This window comes from Stomoxys calcitrans, chromosome 2 (genome assembly GCF_963082655.1).
Source record: "Stomoxys calcitrans chromosome 2, idStoCalc2.1, whole genome shotgun sequence".
NCBI lineage: Eukaryota > Metazoa > Arthropoda > Insecta > Diptera > Muscidae > Stomoxys > Stomoxys calcitrans.
Genome location: NC_081553.1, coordinates 235,882,063 through 235,909,869, shown reverse-complemented (window position 1 = coordinate 235,909,869; position 27,807 = coordinate 235,882,063). Strand labels below are relative to the sequence as shown.

The window sequence follows — 27,807 nt, the reverse complement described above, 5'->3', positions numbered from 1 at the left end:
GGGCTTGGTTTTGTTGTAGGCATATATTTATACGTGGATTTAGCGATCCACATTAAGCTCCTTAGGTGAGTATGTTTTTCGGTCCATAGAACCAATCGCCGGAGGAACTTTATTGCCATTGGTTATTTAAAGGCGCCAATAACTCTCCTCTCATATCCAGTATCATATGTATTCAGTTTTTCAGCAAGAGTCCTTGGCGCTTGGCGTGGCGTCTCAATGAGACTCATCTCTAGAATACACTGATTGTGCGCTTCTGCAATTCAGCTACTCCTAATACTCCACCATTGCATAGGTAAGCAAGGTCGTTCCAGTTCATAGAACCGATCGCCGCTGGAACTTAATGACCATTGGTTAATTAAAGGTAACAAAAACTCGCCTCACGTCATATCGAGTACCACAGACACTAAATATTTAAACAAAAGCCGCTCAACGTCTCAATGAGATTCATCACTAGAATCCGCAGATTTCCGTGACTGAGGCTGCAGCTGCTGCAAATATTTACGGAGTATTCCACGCAACGTATGGATAAAGACTGGTACGGATCCAGGAACTCTGCACGTCGACATCAATCCTTGCTCTGTAGCAGTTGAGGCGGTTGCATCTGCCGGATCGTTATTGAGCCAGAACTACTCTGGTTTGCCAGGAAAAAAGATCAATTTCTTCAGGTGCAATTGAAGGCGGTCGTTCTCCAAGGACTACATTCATCCGGTAGTTGTCGTTGTTGTAGCAGTTTGTTGTGTTATATCTTTCGTCTGCTTTATTTTGTTGAGTGTCAAGACCAAGGACCTCTTCGACTTAGATGGGGTGTGTCCACATGGATCTGGGTCTGAGTCGAGTAGGTCCTGCTGGGCAGTTAAACATGTGAGACAGCCCGTCGCAGTTCACAAGGAGGCATTCTGACAGATCTGAATATTATTCCACTGCGTGTCCCAGAGCTTACGAGACCACACTGGCGCTGCATAACATACCACAGACCGGCCAAATACTTTGTACGTGATCAACAAGGTTTCTTTGTCTGCACCCCAAGTGCTGCCAGGAAGTGATTTGAGGACCTTGTTTCTACTTTTGACTTTATCGCAAATTGCTGTGTCATGTGGGGAGAATGTGTAAGAGCTGTCAAATGCGACACATTTGATGGCTGGAATCATATCTCCATCGACCATCACAGTCAGCTGGGCATTCACCTCACGCGTTGTTGTTATCTTCAGATGTCTTGCAGCGAAATATGAGTCAAGTTCGTTGAAGTAGGCAATGGGTGAGGGCCTGATGCCATGATCGTACAATCGTCCGCATATGATAGGAGATATCACCCCGCCTTGGGGTATTCCCTGTTTTACTTTACGGTGCTTCGACTTGTTATCCCTAAATTCCACAAATGACTGACGACCACCCAGATAATTCGTGACCCAGCGTTTCAGGCTTGGCTGGAGGGACGTGTTGGCGATGTCCTAAAATAGTTCGGCATGGCTGACCGTGGCGATTGCCTTCGATAGGTCCAGTGCCACGAGGACCGTCCTATCACGTGACCTGGGCTGATTGAAGCCACGACAAATGTGTGCGGTGATGGTAGGCAAAGCAGTTGTTGTGCTATGCAGTCTTCGAAATCCATGTTGATGATCGGCGAATGAAAGTTCAGCTACGACGCTCGGAAGAAGTAATGCTTCAAGCGTCTTTACTACTGGTGAGAGAAGGGAAGTCTGTCTGTACGACTCCCCCAAACTCGGCCCATTTCCAGGCTTCAGTAGCGGGATCACTCTGCCCATTTTCCAGACATCGGAAACTATAAGAATGTTCAAAGACAGTTTAAGGAGATTAGTTAGGTACTCAACACCAGGTAAATCGATATTCTTCTTTCCGTCGGGGCCCAATGCATTAGACGATTTGGCGCCACGTTTGACATTCGTAACTTCGCCCACGGTAAATTGTGATGGCTGTTCATGTGTGCGGAAACCACGTATACCTGTAACTCTCGGAATGCACAATAAATTGACGGTTGAACAACCTGGCGCATCTCTTTGGATCAGTCACGGTTACGTCGCCAAAAGTGACTGAGGTCCTGTCATCCCGTCTACCGGGAATCGAGAGTTACTTAACGGTAGACCACAATTTGCCTAAACCGGTGCCTAAGTTACATGGCTCCAAGTGTTCCAGCCAGGGGGGGGTCATATAGTCCAACGACGTGAACGCGGAAGGCGACGTCGACGACGCTTGTGACGCATTGCTGTCTATGTTTGCAAAGCACCTTGCAACAAATTCAGTATGACTATACTACCGTAATGATGCACCGATTACACCTCACCGACCTATGATGGAGGCAGTTCTTGCAAACCGAACAGAACCAGGGTCCGGGGTTCTTTTCCATCCCGTACGGACCAGAAGCGTGCGGGGAAGGCACTCCGGGATGAACCTCTCGGCGGCAGCCTTTGCCGATGAAGGATTCCATTGGGTCAATCTGGTGCGTACAACCGGCTGCCATGGGATTGGGCGTACAACCGGCTGCCATCATAGGTCGGTTACCGGAAGAAGTAACTGCAGTCTTTGAAAGAATCGAAAGAGAATCATTGAAAATGTGTCTGGCTGTAAATGGAGTAAAGACAAAATGGATGGTATCAACTCCCAAAACACCCTGTACAACCGATCAGATAAAGAAAATGGAGAAAGATGGGAACCACAACTTTAAGATAGTCGGGAAATTTATCTACCTCGGCGCCGTCGAAACCGAAACGAATGACACCAGTTTTTAAATAAAACGAATAATACGAGGTAGTACTTCGAGTGTTTGAGAGAAAGATCCCTCGTAAAATTAGATCAGGAGGATGCCTGAGTGTTTATTTGATTATTTTAAAGCCAATAAATCAGAATTTTTGTTCCGTTTTTTTTTTCAATTTTCGTTGTTTGTATGTGTTCTGGTTCTTAACAATAATACACACAACCAAAATACGTTGATAGATGGTGCACTTCGCGAGAAAAAAATTTTACTTAGCTGTTTACAGTACACTACCTTGTATATGTCATGGTTACTAATTCGCGCCATTTTTCGTTGTTTGTGTGTGTTCTGGTTCTTAACTATGATACACATACACACAACCAAAACACGTTGACTTCGTGCACTTCGGAGAAAAAATTGTAGTCAGGTGTTTACGATAGTTATGTCATGCCGGCACCCATCTGCCGGTTAAGGTTTATCGCAAGGCGGATTTAATAAGGCGGTCTCACGCGAACAACTTTTAACTGCTGGCCAGGTTTGACGGTATTAAGATATCAGAGTTTTTGTTTGCATTCTCTTTGTTGTTAATTTCTTTCTCGCATATTCTCTGCTCATTTACGCATACACAAATTTCTTTGTGTGTGTTGGCAAAACGTGGATCAGCTTGATGCCAAGATGGCGGATTGCACCATATGAATTCTGTTTGTTGTACAAATGAGACCACCTTTAATTGTTTCGCCATGGGTTTATCGTTAGGATAAGCAATAAGCACATATTCAGAAAACCAAATTCCTTTAACCAGAAGAATATCAGCACGATAAATTGTAAACCCAGCATGAGAAACCCGGTTTTTAATTGCCAACTGTTGTGGACACCGATTTAGAAGCAAATCCTCGCATATAGAGTAATACTCTGCCATATCAATTCAAAGTCCAATAAAAATCCCCGACAAGTACTAGCCAGAAAATAAAACAAATCAAATATAAAAATTGCATAAAAATAAAAACCCGGGAACTGGCCTTCACAAGTTGGAAGTTTGTAAAACAGTGTACCCTGCTTAACGGCCGATAATCATTGCGCCTTAATAAAAACGTCTTGACAGACGAAGATGCTAAGCACCATCATTTTAGTAACAACCCTCAGTGAAATACAAAACAGAGCTGGGACGGAGGATGTGGCATTGCTAAAAAAATAAATAAAAAATATCTGGAATCTTTCTTCAAAATACATCAATGTGTATTAATATAAGATGGAACGAACAAAACGAGATCTAGAGTCAGTAGTAAATTCGCAAAAGGACCAACTATCTCGGTATGAAAAGAGACTTAAAGGTAAGTAGATAAGATGGGTCCCAACAATTTGTGAAAATATATACATTTTCGCCTTCCAGATGTTGTCACCGCCTACAAGGGTTTGCTAAAGGAAAAGGAAGCACTGGAAACCAGTCTTGCAGCAATAACATCTCAAAAAGATGAGGCGATGACAGCGAAAAATAATGACAACATTTCTGATACCACGGAGAAACCAAATAGTGAGACAACTTCCGTGTCTGATGCGGACGATGAGGCGGCTGTTAGTGAAAAATCAAACATTCAAAGCCAGATTGCAACTCTTATGAATTCATTAGCTACTCTATCTGCTGAAAAGTCTCGCATGGAACAATCATTCCAAGCTGACAAAAAACAGTTGCGCTCGCAATTGCTACAGAAGGACCAAACAATTATCGACTTGCAAAATAGATTGCAAGAAAGCAAAGAGCGTGCCAAAGCCGAAGTGGACGAAGTTAAAGCGAAATGGATAATCGAGCGTCAAGAACGTGAGAAGGAAACGAACAATCAGATGTTGATGATAAGGGAACTGCAAAAACTGTATGCCGATGAGAGGCACCTGAAGGAGAACATTGAAATGCAATTGAATAACTTTAAAACTAATTTTGCAAGTAATGAGGCGGAGCATTCACGCGTTGGGGAGCTTCAAGCCCAGCTTAAAGATGTCAAAGCCCAACTGAAGCAAATGCATGCTGAAAAGGGTCTATCGGATACGAAAACCACCCACAACAGTGCTATTTTGTTAAAACAACTACAACAGGAAATGCATCAGTTGAAAGAGCAACATGCTGTTGCCATAAAAAGTGAACAGCGACGAGTTCAATTAGCCGAGGAGCAATCACGCAAACAAGCCGTGCTTCACGAAGATCGTGTAGCAAATTTGGAAGCTCGTCTTGCAGAATTAAGCAAAACCGTAGGAAATTACGATAGATTGAGACAACAAGATCAGGATTCTATACATGTATTAAAAAGACAACTACAAGACTTGGAACGAACAACCAACGAGAGTTGCTCTGCACGACAAAACATTATTCCAGAAAACATTGGGCAGCGTTTGCCGGCAACGGATACCGATATGGGCCACATAGTAGATGAAATAATACGCCTGAAGAAAATTATATTGAAGGAAAATGGCAGATCTGCAAATCCAATTGATTTGACGAATATCTTTTCTGTGGGAGCTGATCATGCACAGTGCCAACAGGAGTTAAATGCGTCGTACAAGCTTTTGGAAGTAGCCAATTCAGAAATAAATCAACTTAAAGAAAAAGTTAGTCAACAAAAGTCTCACATATCCACATTGCAAGATAAAGTTAAGGTTCTAAACCGCAACATAGACGAACAGGAACTGGAACTCAAACACTATAACGAAAAGTTGCAGTTAAGCCTAAAAGAGGAAAGAGCCAAATGGAAATCACTGCAATCAGAAATGGAGAACGATTACAGATGCAAACTTAATGAAATGGAGCAGCAACTGCAAAAACAAAGGCAGCGCTCATTACAATTGCTAGATGAGAAAGAGCAGGAAATTAAAGCGCTGCAAACATCATTTGAAATATTTCATGCTTCCAACAATTCGGGCACGAATTCTTTGATGGCAAATGATGTGCCCTCTGGTAGCGTGGTGTCCTCAGATGCTGAGAGTAATGACGAAATAGCAGCCAGTGTCCGCAAAGTGTCTCTAAAGGCTAAAAAACTATCAATGGGCGAGAGTTTTCATATGCTGCACTATGCCAACGAAATTGCCAGAAAGGACATTGAAATAACAAATTTACGTAAAGCCCGATATCAAGCGGAGACTGCAATGCGGAAGGCAATTCATGATAAGGTGACTTCACAGGAAGAGCTGAATGACAAGCTAGCTGTTCTCGAAGAGCAAGTTGATCGACTTGAGCGCTGCAAAACTCGAGAGGGCGCTAATCTAGAGTATCTTAAAAATGTTATTATTAGCTATATTGTTTCGAAGGATGCTGATGGCAAACGTCACATGATGAACGCAATAAGCGCTGTTCTGCAATTTACATCAGCCGAAATGCAGATTATTAATGCTTCCCTCCAAAAGAAGTAACAACAAGAAAGAGTTTTTATGTAGCAATTCCATTTGGTTAAAACCCCTGTTATCGACTTATACACAGACATATAAATAAATATACAAGTATCTCATAGTCGTCGCTGTTGGTCGAAAAGTTCAGTGGAAACCATTAACAGGAAATTTCGTTAGATGATCCTTTAATACAAATGGGAACATCGAAAAGAACTTAAATCTTGCACCCATTTGTTCTCGATGTGTAAGCATCTGGTAGGCTGACCTTATGGAAGAATGATTTTCAGGTAGGGCGCTGCGTAGAATGCTCTGCAAATTGTAAAGAAAATTTATTTTCGAAAGGCACACTGAAAATTCTTACCTCAAGGCGAACTTCTCCTTGCATTTTGTTTAAGAAAACTCCTTGTTCCACTGGTCCAAAGCAAACGGTCTGATGGTTTCTCTCCGCCACCGATTTCATTTGACGAAAATCCACATCTGCTGTAAGATCAGCAGTGCCAGGAAACTTCAGAGGATCATGCAAAGCATGTTTCCTAAATGCCTTGTGTGATAAGTCAAGAAATAATATTTCTATTTAATCCAATCGATAAGCAGACGCATACTTAAAATTATACTTATATCACAAACCAGTGAAAAGGGGCTTAAACAACGATACATATTATCAACTATATATACAACAACATACGAACCGAATTGGTGTTAAAAACATAGCTCTGAGGTGCGATCTGTGTGGTGTTCATCGCTGTCAAGAGAAGCTAAAACGACAGTTGCGGACAATCAGCGTTTTCGAACGGAGAGTCTCAGTGAGAGGCCGGGCGGTACCGGCTCTTACATAAATACTGATGCTCGGTATGACAAGGCGAGTTATTGGAGCCTTAAAATAACCAATGGCCACACTGTTCACTTTCGGAGCTTTACGAGGATCGCTACCTCCAAATAAAAATAAAACCACGACAACAACAAAAATGGACAAATTTAATTGGAGTCTTCGATCATTAACCTTGTCTCGAAAGAGATACATATAAAATTAAAACTGGGCTAGATTTTTGCTGAAAATATTTTTTTTTAAAGCTGTGTCGAGCATTTAGCTGTAGATGGGCAAACGGAAGTTTTAGAATAAATGCATTTAAGACTGGGAATAGATAATTCTGGGGTGGCGGGAATAATATATTTATTATATCGCCAGCATTTACAACTAGAGGGTGAAATATTTCGTTTCTTTCATTCCACCAATCGCTATTTCTAATGTGTATAGATATTTGTTAAAAGTTGTTACTATGTAGATATATTTTATATTTACCCTGAATGTGTCGCCCTTTTCTCCTAAATGTCCATAATCCATAATAAGACCCAAGCCCCCATCACGCTCAAACCGTTCGACTAATAAACCAATTAGTCTATCAGATTCCAGGGAGTATTCTATAATTTTTCTTGTATCTCCTGCCACTGGATTAAAGATCTTAGACATTGGAGTTTGATTTTTTGACAAAACATATCTAAAATCAGACGTGGAGTTTTCTGCAATATCTATAAGCACTTCCTTCCACAAGCCATTATCGAACTGGAACTTGTGTATTGGCAAAGCATCAAAAAATTCATGAGCCAAAACTACCGAAAACTTCTTTGGGACATCTTCTAATCGGCTATACCAAAAGATTTTGGTCCCCGAAGCTGTCTCGCCTTTTCGATAATACATATCCACATTAGCATCGGCATCGTCAAAACTGTAGCATAGAAGTTGGGCTTGTTGTTTACTAAGGTGAGGGCTTATCTCCACCATGTGTATTGAAAAATCTTTGTTCAGTTTAAATTTCGATAGAACTTTGAGCACATCTCGCATCAATGTGCCTCTTCCTGGTCCTAATTCGACCAGTTGGAACTTCGGACTACCCATTTTTTGCCATTCACTCAATATCCAGACGGCAACAAGCTATAAAACGATCCAAATTTTTTACAATCAATAATTTTGGTGTTACCGAAAATTACCATAGCTTGCCTCTCCAAATATTTGCGAAATTTCAGGTGAAGTAATAAAATCACCCTCTTTCCCAAACACATCTCGATTCATATAATAGCCCGAGTGAGGATTGGTGAGTACTTCACGCATATATTCAGCTACAGTGATTGGTCCCGTTGCTAGTATTTTTGCTTGCAGGTGTTTTGTGAGGTCTACATTGTCTTTGGGTGCTTTGTCCACAGGTGTTCCCTTAGGACGTCTTGGAGAGGTCTCTTTTTGAAATGTTGGCCGTTTTACTGACTTGTAACAATACTGCCGTCTACTCACATTTGTTAACTTTTTTAAAATTGGCCTAAACATTATTATTGTGAGTGTGAATTCTTGCCTATTTTGTATTACACAAGGCCCGCGTCAGCTGTTTTCGAAGGCCTGGGCAAAGATTTTGGAAATTGTACAAGATATTCAGATCGATTGTTTGGCCTTCTTTATATCGTAGAAGTGGCACAGTTTTATCAATTCCTCTTTGTGTTCCTTCGTAAATAGAAAATTAATTTGCAAATTATTACGACATTACGCTCAATTGTGTTGAAAAAGTTTGTAAAATATACATATAAACATTTTCTTTATGTTTTGGCACCGCAAAAGTTAAAGAATGGCAGTCTCACACATGTTTGATGCCATGGTTGAATTAACAAGGTTGGCTGACTTGCCCAACCACAAGGAAAACAACTATACAACCCTGTGATGATGGAGGCGCAAATTCCCACTAGGCTGTCAAATTTCTGGACCCTACCTTTTTGATATATTCATTTACAGGTAGTGGCAGTTGCCCAACAACAAAATATTGAGTGCACTATCCGTCAAAATCAGTGATTAGTGTAACTCTGATTTTGTGTATGTTACTAGTTCGCGCCATTTTTTTTTTTGTTGTTTGTGTGTGCTATGGTTCTTAACTAACTAGTGAAATTCACGAGAAAAAATTGTACTCAGCTCTTTACGGTACTCTACCTGGTAATTATGTCATGGTACCACCCTTAAGGTACGAAGATACGACTGCCCAAACCCTACATATGTGCATAATGCATAACGCAAATTCTTTATCTATTTTTTTGTTGGGCAACTGCCACTACCTGTAAATGAATATATCTTGAGTGGTACTATATTCGATTTTAGCGACATTTTTTCATAATTACATTTTTTAGATAAAAGATTTTGAATCAAAAAAAAATTTTGATTTCATTCAGTAGGACATTCCAATATGTATTCATTTATAGGTAGTGGCCAGGATTCACTAATAGAAGGTTAGGTCACATGCAAAACACAAAGTGGATAGGCCCCATAAACATCATTAAGGATGTCAAATCTGTCGATTGAAAATGTCATCATATAGGAGAAAACGTAAACAAAGAATGAATGTAAAAAGAGAACAAGTTGACATCCTCAATGCCAAGTACTGCCAAATATTAAAAAAAAGTATATCGGCTGATCGCTTGGCTTAACCTTATTCAGTGAATCCTGGGTAGTGGCAATTGCCCAACAACAAAATATTGAGTGCACTAGCTGTCAAAATCAGTGATTAGTGCAAATATGATATCATGGCGAAACAGTTAAAGGTGGTCTCATTTGCACAACAACCACAAATCATATGGTATAGTCCGCCATATTGCCATCAAGCTGATCGACGTTTTGCCAATACACACAAAAAATTTGTGTACGTATGTGTATACGTGTGCGTACATGAGCAGAGAATATACGAGAAAGAACATGACAACAAAGAGAATGCAAACAAATATCAGACAATAATACCGTCAAACCTGGCCGGCATCTTTCGTTGTTTGTGTATGCATGGTTCATAACTATAATACACACACATAACGAAAACTAGTTGACAGATAGTGCACTTTGCAAGAAAAAATTGTACTCAGCTGTTTACGCTACTCTACCTGGTAATTGTGTCATGGGACATTCCCTCATTATTATGAACAAATTTTTATAAAAGTATTATGTTATCATTGAGATGTTTGTAGTGTTTCAAAAAGTAACCGGTGAAAAACATTTGTTTTCACCGGTGAAAAGCGAACATAGAACCAGCCATTATATTGGGTTGCCCAAAAAGTAATTGCGGATTTTTCATATAGTCGGCGTTGACAAATTTTTTCACAGCTTGTGACTCTGTAATTGCATTCTCTCTTCTGTCAGTTATCAGCTGTTACTTTTAGCGTGCTTTAGAAAAAAGTGTAAAAAAGTATATTTGATTAAAGTTCATTCTAAGTTTTATTAAAAATGCATTTACTTTCTTTTAAAAAATCCGCAATTACTTTTTGGGCAACCCAATATGTGTATCTTTCTTTCTCTTCTTTTTGCTGTACATTTGATTTTTTAAAATAAAATAAATAATTACCGACACCCAATGCGTATTTAAATTCGCCATGCCGACACCTAATGAACTTGACAATTACTGTACAATTTTGAGAGCACATCTCTCTGTTATTTCAATCATCTTTGCCTATTGAACATCTGTGATGTAAATCTACACCCTTCTTCCCTTACGAGAACACAAAGACAAGAGAAACAACGTGAACTGATATGGACGTGGAAAATGGACATAATTTGGGTCCGCCGACCAATGATGTGAAAAAACCCTTTCTGATAGGTGTTGCTGGTGGTACGGCTAGCGGAAAGTCAACCGTATGCAAAAAAATAATGATGGAGCTGGGGCAGGCGGATATGGATCATACTAAGAGACAAGTAAGTTGTATTGCGTCTCTAGAAAAATGAAAAATACTATGTGCTGTGTGTAATATGTAATAACATTTTGTTTTTCTCAACTACTTTTCTTATTGTTCCAAATGTTTACTTTTTTTACAATATTTTATACGCTCGCTGCGACTATCCAACATTCTTTTCCCCGTTCTTTTGTGTATCTTTTAACTTAAACCTCGGCCCCATAATCGATAATTCAAGCTACTTTAAAAGTAAAATTTCTTAAAACAATAGCTTTCTGTTCTTTACATATTTGAATTGCCAGAGTGACGTCCATCTGATTACAACTTGAAACTCAATGAGATTAAAAAACCTGGTATGTTGTAGTGATTTAGATTTGTTTGTCATTTCTGAAACTTGGATGAAGCCATATGTTTCGACAAAAATGGTTGACATTTCTGGCTACTCTTTTGATCGACTATCTAGTAGATGAGGTGGAGTAGGAATTTCAAATAAGTTGAAGTTTAAGGTAGTCCATCGTTTTTTGATCTACGGCTTGTTGATATTGGATCTGGTTCTGGTATAACCTTATTTGGTGTTGTTTATATCCCTGATGGTAATATCTTGACTCTCGAAGACGGTCATTATTATATGTTTGAGAAAATATTCTATCGTGATTATTTCAGGGGATTTCAATTGCAATCCTTTTGATATTACTAGGCCAAATATCATGAGATCCGCTTGCCAGAGTATGGGCCTTTCTCTAGGTTATAATTCGTTGCCTACACATTTTAATGTCACTCATTTAACGTCGTCTTTGATTGACTATGCACATTTTAGTTGTCCTTCTTTCATAACGATCCATGAGCAAGGTCAATGTCCAGAAGTATCGCGGCATTCTTTGATCTTTGAGATGCCTGATGTAAGAGGGTTCCTTCGGGTGCTTATCATCTCTAAACAATTGGTTCTTTATGACTTCTGAGGTTAATACACAACTTGAGTATTTGGATAAACTTCTTTGTTTAGTTTTGTCCCGATTGTTTGGCGTGGGATACGCAGTAGGAATGATGCTTGGCTTGGCGGTAGGAATGATAATTGGTTCAATTTATAGTTATGTCTAGGTCTTTAGGGGATATTGCGTATAAAGCGTTTCACCGTAACCCTACTGATGCGAACTGTCGAATTTTTTGTCAACATCGCAATAGGGCTGCTATACGAAAAGGGTGTAGAAGGCATTACGCATCACTAGAGATGGATTTCTACCGGGAAAACACCCAATGCTTGGGTATTTATTGGCTAAATTTGTAGCCATTTTCTAAACCTCACCATGTTTTTGCGAAACTGTATTTAGAATACGCCCTACATCAAGATAGTCTTGGTACTTTATAAATACAGTTCCTTTTTTATTTGTATGGTGTAGTTAGTGTGGTTAACTAAACTTATTTGCTATTGAAACGTTCATTCGATGGTATAAATAGGCATAGTAGTTTATAATTTAAATTATTATTGTATCATCAAACTACTGTGGTAATAGTTTCCGTGGATTTTTCGAAATCATTCTATATCTGGTGAGCCGTTTTATTTTTTCTCTTCCAATTTTATTTTCATCTTAGTCTTGAGTTAATTTAAAATTGTAATTTATAATTTTGTATTAGTAGTATATTTTTTATATTATTTCTGGATTGTAATACGATATGGGACCTAAAGTTTTGTTCTTCTTTTTTACTTTGTATTATATTGCATGAAATAAATGAAATGAAACCTCTAGGTGGTGACCATAAGTCAGGATAGTTTTTATCGGGAGTTGACGGCGGCGGAAGAGGCAAAAGCTTTTCATGGACTCTACAATTTCGACCATCCCGATGCTTTCAATGAGCAATTAATATATGAAACTTTGGAGGCAATTTTGAAAGGATTTAAAGTGGAGATACCAGGATATGATTATAAAACGAATTCATTGTAAGTTAAATGGGGGAAAAATGCTCTCGTCTCTAAAAAAGAGCAACTATTCAAATGCAAATTCCATTGCAGAGATCATAAAAACAAAATCACCATCTATCCAGCCGACGTGGTGCTTTTTGAAGGAATTTTGGTCTTCTATTTTCCCAAGATAAGGGATCTCTTCCATATGAAGTTATTCGTTGACACAGATTCTGATACGCGTCTGGCTCGAAGAGGCAAGTTGTTGTAATTTTGTCTGACATTGGTAAAAATATTGATCATCACCGATTTTTCTTTAGTGCCACGTGATATCAATGAGAGGGGTCGAGATTTGGATACCGTTCTGACACAGTACATGACCTATGTTAAGCCGGCTTTTGAAGAATTCTGTTCACCGGTATGATATTTGCTGCAATGCTATATGCTTAGAAAGCACAGCACAAACTGAAATAATCATCTATTTTGCAGACAAAGAAATTCGCCGACGTTATTATACCTCGTGGAGCAGATAATACAGGTTTGTACCTCTAATCGCTATGTATTATCGGTTACGCTATGTAGATGCTTGTTTTATATACAATATTTATTTATTTACTACGTGCATATATAACGTTCTAATACATATGTTCTATTGTTTGTAATTGATTTGAGTTAACCGCCCTCGATTTAATTGGTCTTTTGGAGAGCCACGAATCGTATCACAGTGTATAACAACTGTAGGCTTTTTTTGCATTACTTACATACATATATAACCGTCAACTTTAGAGCTTGATTATTTCTACAAATATTTTTGTTGTTCTTTTTCGTTCTGTTTTTTACTACATATTTCTTGCAGTTGCAATTGATCTCATTGTACGTCATATCGGTGAAATCCTTAGGCCAGGTAGCTGTGCTATAAATAATTCGGGTGCCACCAACAATACAGCTAATACACATATTACTACTGTTAACAATTCAGCCACTACTACTGCAAGCAATCATGCTGCGTCCGCTATGATCAGGGAACATTAATTGCATATCTCACTGTTATGAAACTTAACAGACGACGTGAATCATCGGATTTTCCCTCCCCCCCTCCCTTACAGACACAAACCAAAACACACACACACACACACATATCCACACTTTAACTGAAACATATAAATTAGCTTGTGTTGGCGAAGATCATGATGCAGTCGCCCGTCACATTTTGTCCTCCTAAAAAATTGTTACCACCATGCTGACCCTAATACTAAACCACATTTGTTTCTGTTAAGACATTCTAATGGCGACTACTTTTCGCATTCCCTTCAAATGTACTGCGCAAATTTTTGGCACAATACCCGATTGTAGCTTGGACTTAATGAATAGTAACAGTTGCGGAAATTCAATGTGCATTTCTATCCTTACTGTTTCCAACAATTCCATAGTTGGTGTAGATGTTAAGTTTTATTTAAGAGCAAAATAAATAGTACGATGATCACTTAGTGGGTTGAGTATGTACAAAAAAGGCATACACGGTAGTTGGTATAAATTAATCACTATACGCAAATCATTATGGCCTCAAGTGAAGCTGGAAGGTAAGTTTTCCCACTCACCGCAACACGGCGCAAAGTGCAGTAACGTTTCGATCTTTTTGCAGACGTAATCTGTAAAAAGTGATTAGTTTTTGCACTCAATAAACTTCTAGTATCTTGAGGGGAGAGGACATTGTGGGCATAAGTAAGTTTATGACTGTATCTGTAGTAAACATGAACGAATGAATGAATGGTAAGTGGATTTTCTTACTCGTAATTGTTCTAATATTTTGTTTCAAATAACCAACCAATGGGTGCAAGCAAATTTCTTTACTTTGGTGTGGCTAAACCTAAAAACTACTGTGTTTTTCTCTTTTGTAGTTGCCATCGACTTAATTGTTCAACATATACGTGATCTACTTAATAACCGCTCGCGCAAGGGCTCTTCCTCAAACATTCAGCTGGCCATGAGCAACGAATCCGGAGGTAAGGATGGATATTTTAACTCGGCATCACCATCACATAACATCATTACTAACCATCCGGCCAGTATTAATATGGGAACCTATACACGGCCCCACTGATTAGCAATAAAATTGAAGGAAATCCACGATGACGACCTTTTTGGCCACCAAGCACCACCAGCAAAGAAACGACCTAGATATTGAGAGCCAGCGTAGCCACACACATCGCACTAACAAGTTTTTCTTATTGCAATACTTCCATGTATCTAATCTGATGATATGGTATTCTCTATTTTAAAGATTCGTATCAAGCCATTAGAAGATTCTCAACATTGTGCAAGGAGTTGACCATACAAAGCAATGTGTTTTTTGAAAAGAATAAAAATTTGACGCAGCACTGAGTTCCATACAACCAACCCCATAGCTGGCTGACTGTTGCTTGGGGCGCAAAGACAACAAATGCAACGAAATACCTTTAGATAAAGTTTGTGATTCATAACACCACAGCAACAACAACCGCAACAACGACGTACATTAATATTTACCACTTACCTTTAACTCTTCACTGGTTAAATAGTTAAACCAAAGATTTTTTTAGGAAATAATGTGATTTGCTGTTAACTATATAAAAATATTTTCTTTTAATAAATATTTTGTCAAGAACACTTATACATCGAATTGATCTTTTTGATGTCGCCCGGTGAGAAGCCGATACGCTGCCCCATTTTGGACACCTCAGGCGAAGTTTTGACAGCAACAAGTGTTGGCTTGCCATTCTTGGAGAAACTTGTGGACTTGTAATGCATCAGGCTGCCATAGTCGTAGGCCACACCAAAGGCCGTTGCTGACGTAGAAGGAAGCTTTTGGAAGTTTATCATCATTCCTGGTTTGACATTATCGCCCATTACTCGCACATAATTGTCACGTTCATGGCGATTTTGTTCGTGGTAAAAGCCCAGGACATGCATAAGTTCATGTATTGTAGTGCCATAGTTGGAGAAGCATTTCGGACTTTGCAGATTTAGTACTTGTTCACCACCCATGCGTCCCACACTGGACCAGCAGCCATCACCTGAATTTGTTATTGACACATAATCTGGCTCGGTAGTACGTTGGCGAAAACGTATGCATGTGTTCCTATGATATTCATTGAAGGCATGGCCAATTATGGCCAGTTGCTGTGGTGTAAAAGAACCTTTAATCACATAGGGAACTCTGCCCTTGGGCCATCTCAGTGAATGGTTCATAATGCCATTACGTAGCATTTTTCTGTAGAATTCGCCATCGTCCTTAATATCTCCTTCTATATATGGTCCTGTTTCCTCGGGATTTTCCATTGCGCTCTCATTACTGTTATGCATATTCTCAATTATTTCTCCCAGTTCTGGAAAATGTGCAATTCCTTCGGGATATTCCATGCTCGACCCCATAGTAATGTCAGCAACATCTTCACCTTCTACCACTCGGCTGCTTTCAATAAAAACTAAAGCCAGAGCAACGAGAAATGCCCCTAGAAATTTCATATTCAGTTAAACACTCGTAACTACTCAACCTCCGAAACACTTTTATACAACATTTTGTATCAAGCGATCGGCGGAAGTTCTTTTGAAATGCAAATGTGTTATCGCCGTCAGTGTGTTACTTCCTCGGCCATAAATTAATTATTATTTACAACAATTTGCATGAGTTCGTCCCTCTCCACCCACACAGCTCACTACTAAACTACTTTTGCATTTTTAGGTCAATCCTTTTGCAAGAACGGAAAAAAATAGTATAACTTGCTATTGAGCCGATAATAGACTGAAGCACCAGCCAAACGGTCGTTTGAGGTGCTATTTTGATAGAAAATTTCGTCGAAATTTAACTTTCACAAACATTTTTCCATTACTTTCATTTAAGTAAAAAGCGGTAATAAAAAATTGATTGTCGTAGAATATTTGTATAAATTCGACATATGTAACTTAAATTTTCATAAAAGATTCTTTGAAGTTTAATTTGAAATAAACATGCAACAAAAAATGCATCGAAATATTGCATGATTTTCATAAAAATATCTTCAAATTTTGATTTTCATAGATAATTTCCTAGAAAGAATTAATTTTTAGTAAAAAAATGCTTCAAATTTCAATTTAATTTTCATGGAAATTTTCGTTAAGGTGTTATTTTCATTAAAAATGTTTTTCCTTTTCATTTTGTCTCCAAGTCTTTTTGTGATTTTAACGGGACTTTGTCCGCAAAGGAAAAATGACCACAGGGTGTTCATTTGACTTTTTATCTACGTGATAATTACCATTTGTTTTAAGGGAAAAGTGAATCCCAGAACAAGCCTGAATATTTTTTATTTTTGCGCCAACATAAAAAGGCGTTTATTTTTTCACGCATTTTTCGGTTATAATTTTTTTATATAGAGTTAGACAGTTGATCATGTGAAAAGTCGAAGAGAGTGCCAATACACTTTTAAAAACAAAAGCAAAGCAAAAAGTTCTATTGCTATTATATTGGTAAGCTATAGATGTCGCTATTCGGCTAGGACAAGCCTAATAACATGAAAATAAAGGCTTTCCCAAACATTTGGTAGGTGGAGGCAAGTTAATCCAACTGTCTGTCCGTCGAAAGGAAGCCAACTTTTGAAGAAGTAAAGTGAGGCGGTTGAAATTTGGCACAAATTGACTTTTAGCCTGATATAGCTCCCATATCAATCGATCTATTGGGTTGCCCAAAAAGTAATTGCGGATTTTTTTAAAGAAAGTAAATGCATTTGCATACTAAAACTTCGAATGAACTTTAATCAAATATACTTTTTTTACACTTTTTTTCTAAAGCAAGCTAAAAGTAACAGCTGATAACTGACAGAGGAAAGTATGCAATTACAGAGTCACAAGCTGTGAAAAAATTTGTCAATGCCGACTATATGAAAAATCCGCAATTACTTTTTGGGCAACCCAATACATACTTATTTTAAAACAAGTAAGAGCTTGCTAAGTTCGGCATGGCCGAATCTTATATACCCTCCACCATGGATCGAATTTATCGAGTTATTTGCGCGTTATCTCTTTTTAGACAAACAAAGAATGATGAGTAAGAACTGTTATGCTATTGGAGCTATAACAAGTTGTACTCCGTTGCGGACCTTAAATGAATTGATTGCTAAACATTGTAGAAGTCATTGTGTAATATTTCAGGTCATTAGGGCTCAAGAAGCAAAATCGGAAGATCGGTTTATATGGGAGCTGTATCAAGCTAAAGATGGATTCAGACCATATTTCACATGCATATTGAAGTTCATGGGAGAAGCCGTTGTAAAAATTTAAACCAAAACTGGATAAAAACTGTGCGCTCTAGAGGCTCAAGAAGTCAAGATCCCAAATCGGTTTATAAGGCAGCTATGGGTTATGTACCGATTTGCGCCAAACTAAGCACAGTTGTTAAAAGTCATAACAAAACACCTTATGTAAAACTTCAGCCAAATCTAGCGGCTCAAGAAGTCAAGATCCAAGATCGGTTTATATGGCACCTACACCAGGTTATTAACCGAATTTAACCGTACTTAGAACAATGGTTGAAAGTGACACCAAAACACCACGTGCAAAATTACAGCCCAATTGCATAATAATTACGCCCTCTAAAAGCTGAAGAAGTCAAGACATAAGTTCGGTTTATATGGCAGCTGTATCAGGTTAAGAAACGATTTGAACCATTCTTAGCATAGCTGTTGGAAGTGATACCAAAACAACACGTGCAAAATTTCAGTCAAATCGGGCGAAAATTGCGCCCTCTAGAGGCTCAAGAAGTCAAGATCCCAGATCGATTTATATGGCAGATATATCAAAACACGGACCGATTTGGCCCATTTACAAACCCAACCGACCTACACTAATAAAAAGTATTTGTGCAAAGTTTCAAGCGACTAGCTTTACTCCTTAGAAAGTTAGCGTGCTTTCGACAGACAGACGGGCGGACAGACGGACGGACATGGCTAGATCGACTTAAAATGTCATGAGATCAAGAGTATATATACTTTATAGGGTCTTAGACGCATATTTCGAGGTGTTACAAAAAAAAAAAAAAAAAAACAGTACAGCCTAAAAGCTGGTACTATGTTCGCTTTATCGACATTTTTCACTATTACTTGTTGTAGATAAAAGATTTTGAAGTAAAAAGACCTGAAGGCTGCTACTGTGTTCGCTTTCTGCAATAATTTTTCGCGATTAAGTTTTTTGAGATAATAGATTTAGAAGAAAAAAGAACTTGCTGATTTCATACAGTAGCACTTTCCCTCATTACTTATGAAACATTTTAATTAAAGTATTATGTCATTGAATTTTTTTGTAGTGTTTCAAAAAAGTAATCGTGAAAAACATAACTTTTAAGGACTCGACAATATCGTATTATGTTGAAATCACAAATTTTATATTATTTGACATTCTATCCATCCACAAATTTAGAATTTTTTTTAAATTTTTTCATGGGCATATTGTTGCATGGCCCTCTGCGGCTATTGTCTGCCCTGCCACGGGGGTGTTCTGAAGAGCCCCAGCAAGTGGTGATGGCTAGAGGGCTGTACTGGTCGGTTTGCCTTCATGTGTTGTGCTTTGCCATTGCATGTGTTTAGATTCCCTACCATATGGGAGCCGGGGTTGGCTCGTATGTCTCAATGGGGCTATGTATGTGTGATGCATGAGAAGGTAAATGCGGCGGTGTGACCGGTATGGGGAGTGAACGGTATGGTTGGCGATCTCATGTGTCGGGAATCAATTTAATTTATGCTTAAACGCCCAGATATTTGTGGGCTGTGTTTTTTTTATTCTGACAGTTCCAATAATTAAATAATTTGCCAATTATGTTGGGCACGTGGTGGTTGGTCAGTGGACAGAATATTCTGACGACGCAGAGTTATCGATTATGATTCACATCGAGTATCGATTTGTGAATATTCGGAGGACGGGTACTGGGTACACCCACAATGACCGTACGTCACGACGCCTTACGACGTGTGCGTTGGGGCGTAATAAGGAATGTTAATAATGATGTTCATAGGAATATGATCAGAATGATTTAATAAATTTCATTTTTAATTATTTGCGGAGTTTTTGGTTTTAAAAAGGTGTATGGCCCAGTGGGTCAGATAGCGTGGATGGTAATGCAGGAAATATTAGTACGAGAAATCGTACGACTTATCGTTGGTCTATGGTTTGAAATGGGATGACGGTTAATCTAATGATCATTCCCAATAGAATGACAGGGACGGTCAAGAAGACGGCAGAAGGTGAAACGCCAAGAAAATTTGGGAAAATACGGAAAATGGCCAAAGAAGAGATTAAGGCAAAATGGTCATCTTGGAAAATAGGCGTCTGGCGCGAAAAATACGGACCATATAAATAGACGACGAGAAAAATCCAGCTTCATTGTACATCAGTGGACCGACTGTAACAAGTGTTTTGGTTTCAATCCAGAGGGATTGCCAATTGTAAAAGAATAACGTATCAAAGACTTTGTGTGTGAACTTTTATTTGTGTATCATACAATGTGAGTAGCCAAATTAAAAGTGGATGTTTGACCGATGTAGTGAATGTTTCGTGGTGTTTGGTTTCTATTTTCTTCGTATAGATAAACAAAATTTGGAACTGCACTGGCCTTCCTTGTAGAGTGGACGGAGGCCAGTGTCATTATTTTTTTTTTCTGGTTTGGTCAACGAGCAGAGTGCCTCTTTGGTGAAGTGTTGTGCCCAGCAGATTTGCAAGTACTTTTGCCGTGTGAATCCGATTTATGTTAAAAGTGTTGCTGGCGTTAGAGTTGTATCCCACGAGGAAGTTTGGCCGTTGGGAGATATATGATTAAAGCTCGACTGCGAAGTTTCCATCTAAGAAGATTTCGCCTGGCGCTTCCCCTCCCGCTGTTACAGTCCCTCTAAAACAAGAGAAAAGCTCAAACCAATCAGAAATTTGCCGTGTAAATTAAGGTAAAAAGACTTGTCGTAACTGTGTGTCCGTCTATATGTACTGGTGTAGAAAAACCATTGTTATAATTTGATGACTACGATAAGTCTGCAGAAAAGAAATTAAAAAAAAAAAAAAAAAAATAGTATTAGTTATTAGTAGAAACTAAGTAAATAAAAGATGTATGAAAAGTTATAGTGGATAGTGTATCTTAGGGAATAGGGAAATAAAGAAAAATCAAAGTGTAAAGAAATAATACTAGCTGGTAAAAAGAATTTAAAGGCTGAGGGAATCAGAGAAAAAAGGGATTTAGCACCTGTGATTATTTGTGTGTTTTGGTAGCAATAAAGTGGTTGCTATTCCGCCTAATCGAGCTCCATTAGTCGAGGTTAGATTGAGTTAGCAAAAGCGCCAAACTAAGAGGCGAATCGTATTGCAGGACTAAGGGCGTTTGATCTATGGTTAACTCCAGAGTGAGCCAACGTTAATGAAAAGAAACTAGTATTGTTTTCTAATGTGGTAGCTACATATAAAAGAAGGAAAATTTACATGTTATAATATATTAAGTTATTAGTCTAGAAAAAGAAGAATATATCGATAGAATCAAAATTTATTAATTCATTTACCACCATTTTTAATCCTTAATAAATAATTATGTTTGTTTAATGTAGTAATATTAAAATAATGATGTTGGTGTGAACCTTTCAGTGGAAGGGGATTGAATGAGGTAAGTGTGTAAATAAAGTGTGTGGTCATTGGGGTCCGAATAAAATTGTATCTATAGGAGCCTTCGGACCAAGGAAGGGAGGGCCCAGTGCGGGACACTTCTATCAAAGTCCCTATGTCAGTGCAGTGTGGTTGTGAGTTGTGTTTAGTGGATCGTTTTATTTTTATCTTGTTATTCCTCTGGGATTGACTTGGCGGGTTGAGTTCCCATGGCCCGTTGCGAGTGATTGAGCTAGACGGAAGGCCAATAGTCATCGCCGTTATAGAGGTACATAACAGATATGGCGCCCAATGTTCAAAAGGAAGAAGAAATAAGCGAACGGCGCGTTGCAAGATGGCGGCATCAAGTGACGCCACTCATGCAAATGCGGTGTTGAGCTGTGATTATATGTGCAATAAGACCAAAGTGCATTTCAATAGAATACTAGATCGTTTTTACAATAGACCAAATGGAATTTCGAATTATCTTTGGATGAGCTGTGATATAGTATAGTATCCAAACTGGATTTATTTGGTTTGTTAATGTCCAATATTATATCAGGACCAGTAAAGATAGACATTTTACCATAATTCAGCGGATAAGTGCAATATCTCGTTAGCTCCAAGTTGGACAACGATTGTGTAGTGTTTGTCCGGTATTTTAATATAGTTTTTGATCCATAGTGCAATAGTAGATTAAGGTAACTTTAATATAGGGAAGTGCAATAGCCATTTTGGCACTAATAGTGCAGAAATTTGTTGTGTTGCATAACACCGTTCACCATGAGCAACCCGTGAGATAGATTTAACGGAGATTTAGTCATGATAGTTGAAGTTACCGTTACATTTTTTTTACAGTAAAAGACTTGTCTGGATCTGCACTGACGAAATCTCGAAAGAGAGCACTGTTATTTCGAATTTCTGTTCGTAAAAAAAAAAAAAAAAAAAGAAAAAATAAAATATTTATACCACACATTATTTACACATGAATTTCTGAGAATACAATCTAACCTTCCACGTATTGATATATGTTTTAAAGTTTTAAATTGATTTTTCGTCGTGAATGTATGTTTGTAGATTATTATTTTGTGTACTTCTAATTGGACACTACGTTTATGTTTGTGTTAATTTGAACATATACATATTTATACTTATAATACATTATTGTTCGGGTTCATTAAATAATAAAATTGGCTAGAAGATAGACAAGAAAGACAGATTTTTTTTTTGTTTTCGTCTGGGTAAATTGGTCATGAACTATAATACGCGCTCTAAAAAGACTAATAAAAGAGGGCGAACTGACTCGTTTGACATAAATAGATCAGCATATTTCCCTGGGAGTAGGAAGCAGAGAAAAGTAGCGATTACTTCAAATATGGCAGAGAACAATAATAATATGAATGGCTTTCAATTTATTGATTTGGCAGGGTCTATTATGAGAAATGGTCAGGCTAATGATAACGGTCCAATACCACAGGAGGGTGCTGGAAATAATGATCACATAGACTCTGACGTTCAAAGTTTGGTTCAGGACTCGGTGGCATCGCTTAAAAGGAATCTGGAGGATAAATTCAGTAGCATGGTTCAAAGTGAAATGGCTGACGTCCGTAGAATGATAGCATCCTTATCTAATAAGGTAGAAGGCCTAGCGGCTGTCGCGAGAGTTGATGCGGACGGGACTAGTGCTAATAGACCTCAGAATAGTGCCGGACCTAATGTGTCTAATGAAGCCACGCAAGTGAATAATGATTTGACAGTCAATAGGAACCTGAACAGGCCCCCATTGAATACTACGAATACGCAGTTTACTAATGGTTATGCGGCAAATGCTATGTGCGTCCCGAATGAAATACTAAGAATTAGAGTCGATAAGTTAGGCCTCAGTTTTAGCGGAGACCCTAGAGATTTGCGGGTTAACGATTTCATTTATCGTCTGGAGCAAATGCGTGCTCAATATAATATTCCCTGGGCAGAAGTTTTAAGAGATTTTTCATTTTTGGTTACGGGACAGGCTCGGGAGTGGTACTGGCTGTACAGGCAAAACAACGTCGATATCGATTGGGACGGTTTAAAGCATGCTCTTATAGGTCAATACCAATCCCCACAATCCAAATTTGATATTCTAAGGGAACTATTAGAACGCAAACAAAGGCATAACGAATCGGTGAATGCATATTTTCATGAGATGGGTATTCTACGTTCGAGGTTAGTGCAACCAATATGTGAATATGAGATGATCAAAATTCTCAAGGGCAATATCAGAGAGGACATCAAACGTCACGTCTATCAAATGACCATTTCCTCAGTGGAACAACTGCGCATAGAATGTATTGAGGCTGAACGAAATTTTCCTCGTCGCGACACTAGACCCATGCCAGTGCCTTCACGGCCTATAAGACAAGTGAATGAGGTACTCGTTGTTGATAATGAGGGAGTATACGCTCCAAAAGAGAATCAGCCAGGCATGGAGGACATTTCGGCTTTGCGTATGCAGCAACAACAAAGAACACAGCTTCAATGCTGGAATTGCCGCGAACCAGGGCATGTGTTTATGGACTGTCCTGCTGAATATAGGAAATTATTTTGTTACCGGTGTGGGAGACCGGATACCGTCACACCTAGGTGTTCTAATTGCCAGCAGGGAAACCGCAGAGCGGGCGTGGAAAATGCGGGGAGCTCACGTCCGACGGACAACCCTGCCATCCAAGAGAAATAAATGAACTAAATGAACCCATGAAGATTATAATCAGCGATAGAAATAATAATAGTACTGTTAGAGATAAGATTTTAGTTAATATTGAAAAATTTACGGCCGACGAAAGGCATTACATATCTCTGGAGGATCGTCAGCGAAATTACGATAAGGTCAAGGAAAGAATTTTTAATTCGGAGACAAAACCACTACCGCAGAAGATTAAGAAGATGCGTAATAAGTCTTTTGAATGGCGTAATATGAAACGATGTCTGATAGAATCGATTCAGAAGGTCACAAATTCTAGGAACGACCCAAGAGTTTTTGCACAAGTCAGTATAGAGGGCCGAATCGTACAGGGCTTACTAGACACAGGAGCTTCGGTCAGCATGCTTGGGAAATCTTGCCAGCAATTGGTTGAGGACTTAGAGGTTCCTATTATTCCTATAACTAGTAGAGTGTCTACAGCTGGTGGGAGTATGTATGTGGTTCTAGGAAAAGTTAAGGTCAAGATTAAGTATAAAGATTCCGAAAAGGAGATGTATCTGTTCCTCTGCCCCGATCTGGAACAGAGTTTGTATCTGGGGATTGATTTCTGGCGGCTTTTTGATTTAGCACCGGACGTTTTAGGCGTAGCAGAAATCAATATAGAGAAAATACAATCTGAAAAGACCGAGGAGAAGTCCCATTACAAGTTAAATCCACATAGCCTCAGCTCAGAACAGTCTAAGAAATTGGAAGAAGTTAAAAAGTGTTTCGTTACCTTCGAAGAAACAGGTCTGGGGTGTACAACCCTAGAAAAACACAGTATAAAGTTAATCGAAGGGGCAGAACCGGTAAAAGATCGCCACTACCCAATGTCACCCGCTGTTCAAGCCATAACTTATGCCGAAATAGACAACATGCTAGCCCTGAACGTCATCGAGGAAAGCGAGAGCCCGTGGAGCAATCGCACAACGGTCGTCAGAAAGCCCGGCAAAAACCGATTTTGTCTGGACGCAAGAAAATTAAATAAACTAACGGTCAAAGATGCGTACCCCTTGCAAAACATTGATGGTATTCTGAGTCGAATAGATGAAACCTACTTTATCAGCAGTGTGGACCTCAAATATGCCTTTTGGCAGATCGAGTTGGAAGAGGAAAGCAAACCGTACACCGCCTTCACCGTTCCAGGTCGACCACTATACCAATTCCGCGTGATGCCATTCGGCCTGTGCAATGCAGCACAAAGACTATGCCGGCTGATGGATAAAGTCATTCCTCAAAGGCTTAAAGAGAATGTCTTCGTGTATTTGGACGACCTGTTGTTAATTTCCAGTGAATTTGAGACACATTTGCGTTTGTTACGAGAAGTTGCAGAATGTCTAAGAAAAGCTAACCTCACAATCGGTCTAAAAAAGTCACAATTTTGTTTCCAACAGCTGAAGTATTTAGGTTTCATCATCGGCGAGGGCGTATTGCGAACTGATCCAGACAAAATCGAGGCCATACGGCGAATTAAACCTCCAAGGAACACTCGGGAGGTACGAAGCTTTTTGGGTACAGCCGGTTGGTACCGCCGCTTCGTTAAAGATTTTGCCTCAATATCGGCTCCATTAACTGACAGTTTAAAAAAGTCCAAAAAGTTCCATCTGGACCAAAACGCGGTAGAGGCCTTCGAAAAACTGAAAAAGGCACTTACCTCGGCACCGGTACTTCGACATGCAGATTTCTCGAAAAAGTTTTACATACAGTGCGACGCGTCCGAGTATGGCATAGGGGCCGTATTGTTCCAATTAAACGATAAAGGGGAGGAACACCCTATAGCCTTTTATTCTCAAAAACTTAATTCGTGTCAGAGAAACTACACGGTTACGGAAAAAGAATGTCTGGCTGCCGTAATGGCCATTAAAAAGTTTCGTCCATACGTGGAACTCATGGAATTCTGCGTAATAACTGACCATGCAAGCCTCCAATGGCTGATGAGCTTAAAAGACCTCAGCGGACGATTGGCACGATGGTCGCTGCAGCTTCAGAGCTATAACTTCGAGATCGAGCACCGAAAAGGGAAAGACAATATTGTCGCAGATATGCTCTCTCGACTACCCACCGTAGATGAAATGGATATAGATCAGGTGTTTGAGTTTGAAACCAATGAGTTTGATAGCCAAGAGTACGAAGATCTCCGAGAAACTATAGAAAAGAATAAAGATCGACTCCCTGATTTACGCATTGTGGGTAATATGATATTTAAAAAGGCTCTAATAAGATCGAACGAAGAATTGCACGAATTCCAGTGGAAATTATGGGTTCCAGAAGCCTTAACACATACCCTGATCGAAAAAGCTCACGACCAAGCGACTTCGGCGCACGGAGGCTTCCACAAAACCTTGAACCGCTTAAAGGAAAAATATTATTGGCCTAGAATGACCTCTCAGGTGCGACTGTATGTGGCAAAGTGCACAGTCTGCAAAGAAACCAAGCCAACTAATGAGTACACCCAGCCGACTATTGGTAATGAAGTTGTCACCGATCGCCCCTTTCAGAAACTTTATATTGATTTCTTGGGTAAATACCCCAGATCTAAAAGTGGAAACACTTTTATTTTTATAGTCGTGGATCATTTCAGTAAATTCACTTTTCTAAAGGCTATGAAAGAGGCAACGGCATCGAATGTGGTTCGGTTTCTGATTGAGGACCTATTTAGGAAGTTTGGGGTTCCCGAGGTCATTCACAGTGACAATGGGGCACAGTTTGTAGCAAAGTCATTTAAGGAGATGATAGACACTTATGGGATAAACCACATACAAACAGCGCCTTATTCCCCACAATCGAATGCCTCGGAAAGGGTAAATCAGTCCGTGCTAGCTGCGATTAGAGCCTACCTAGAGTCGGATCATAGGGACTGGGATCTGTATTTGACCGAAATAGAATGCGCGCTACGTACTGCAGTGCATACAGCTACGGGTGTTTCCCCATTCTTTTCCCTTTTCGGGTATAATATGTACTCACATGGGTCAGATTACAAGCTCGCGAGAAAACTGAAGTCATTAACGGATCATGACATTTCCCCACTTGACCGGAGGAATCGACTAGAACTAATGCGAGAAAAGATCAAACAAAACATGCACAAAGCCTACGAGCAAAGCGCGAAACGTTATAACGTGAGAGCTCGTCAAGTCCAATTTGCTCCCGGTCAAGAAGTATTTCGGCGAAACTATGTCCTGAGCGATTTCTCTAAAAACTTTAACGCGAAATTCGCCCGGAAATTTATGAAATGTCGTATTACAAAACCGATAGGCAGTAACATTTATGCCATAGAAGACATGCAGGGAAGACCGTTAGGGACTTGTCATGCGAAGGACTTGAAAAGATAGACAAAATTTTTTGCAATATTTTTTTTTGTACGAGAAAAGACATTCTTCGCGAAAATGAGACAACTATGGGCCCGGTATGTTACAGTATTTCTTTATCTATAGTTTAGCAGTCGAATGCTAAACCTTGATTTCGTTAATTTTTGTCAGAATAAACCTACCCCTCTCTTGACGTACCTCCTATTACGTAAATTTATAATGAATAATTATTTTTTTTGCATCAAATTTATGCAACGTGAATGCTTTTATATTTATCGAGAAGAGCCGCTTGTAATATGACCACACAACGATATCATCCGTTGGGGAGGGATATGACAATTGAAAGTCCATTTGATAAACTTCATTTTTACTTCCTCCTCTTCCCGTATAATTTTTAAGAATTTCAGTAATACCCTATGTTTTTATAGCACTCGAAACTATACCCATTGGAACCAATGCCAGGGATATAAAACCAGTTTTGACATGACAACAGAACCGGGGC

At 39.1% G+C, this 27,807-nt stretch overlaps 4 protein-coding genes and 1 long non-coding RNA gene across 8 annotated transcripts; 2 read left to right on the top strand and 3 right to left on the bottom strand.

Annotated features, from left to right (window-relative positions):
* The first annotated feature begins 3,841 nt into the window (after nt 1-3,841).
* On the top strand, nt 3,842-6,200 carry LOC106081616 (GRIP and coiled-coil domain-containing protein 1). Its single transcript, XM_013243710.2, has 2 exons — nt 3,842-4,038; nt 4,098-6,200. The coding sequence occupies exons 1-2, from the start codon at nt 3,957-3,959 to the stop codon at nt 6,101-6,103; spliced, it is 2,088 nt and encodes a 695-aa protein (XP_013099164.2). The 5' UTR covers nt 3,842-3,956; the 3' UTR covers nt 6,104-6,200.
* LOC106081617 (protein arginine methyltransferase NDUFAF7 homolog, mitochondrial) lies at nt 6,114-8,789 on the bottom strand. 3 transcript variants are annotated; one of them, XM_013243711.2, is made up of 5 exons: nt 8,702-8,789; nt 8,076-8,567; nt 7,380-8,009; nt 6,441-6,620; nt 6,114-6,388 (listed from the first exon to the last, which is right to left on the bottom strand). In XM_013243711.2, exons 2-5 carry the CDS (start codon nt 8,394-8,396, stop codon nt 6,224-6,226), a joined length of 1,296 nt encoding a protein of 431 aa, XP_013099165.2. In that variant the 5' UTR covers nt 8,397-8,567; nt 8,702-8,789; the 3' UTR covers nt 6,114-6,223. The 3 variants fall into 3 exon arrangements, with proteins under 3 accessions (XP_013099165.2, XP_059218325.1, XP_013099166.2); XM_059362342.1 differs by lacking the exon at nt 8,702-8,789 and adding an exon at nt 8,645-8,660; XM_013243712.2 differs by lacking the exon at nt 8,702-8,789 and having other exon boundaries at nt 8,066-8,156.
* Nucleotides 8,790-10,554: 1,765 nt separating this feature from the next.
* LOC106081621 (uridine-cytidine kinase) lies at nt 10,555-15,311 on the top strand. 2 transcript variants are annotated; one of them, XM_059362343.1, is made up of 7 exons: nt 10,555-10,784; nt 12,508-12,698; nt 12,771-12,916; nt 12,980-13,077; nt 13,149-13,197; nt 14,558-14,662; nt 14,941-15,311. In XM_059362343.1, exons 1-7 carry the CDS (start codon nt 10,623-10,625, stop codon nt 15,039-15,041), a joined length of 852 nt encoding a protein of 283 aa, XP_059218326.1. In that variant the 5' UTR covers nt 10,555-10,622; the 3' UTR covers nt 15,042-15,311. The 2 variants fall into 2 exon arrangements, with proteins under 2 accessions (XP_059218326.1, XP_059218327.1); XM_059362344.1 differs by lacking the exons at nt 14,558-14,662; nt 14,941-15,311 and adding an exon at nt 13,516-14,173 and having other exon boundaries at nt 10,558-10,784.
* LOC106081620 (zinc metalloproteinase nas-8) lies at nt 15,251-16,463 on the bottom strand. The gene has a single exon (XM_013243714.2). The coding sequence runs from the start codon at nt 16,161-16,163 to the stop codon at nt 15,297-15,299; it is 867 nt and encodes a 288-aa protein (XP_013099168.2). The 5' UTR covers nt 16,164-16,463; the 3' UTR covers nt 15,251-15,296.
* A 4,090-nt stretch (nt 16,464-20,553) lies between these two features.
* Nucleotides 20,554-21,929, bottom strand: LOC131995003 (uncharacterized). The gene is made up of 3 exons (XR_009397049.1): nt 21,868-21,929; nt 20,893-21,099; nt 20,554-20,684 (listed from the first exon to the last, which is right to left on the bottom strand). It is a non-coding gene; the product is annotated as an uncharacterized LOC131995003 (long non-coding RNA).
* Between the last annotated feature and the right edge of the window lie 5,878 nt (nt 21,930-27,807).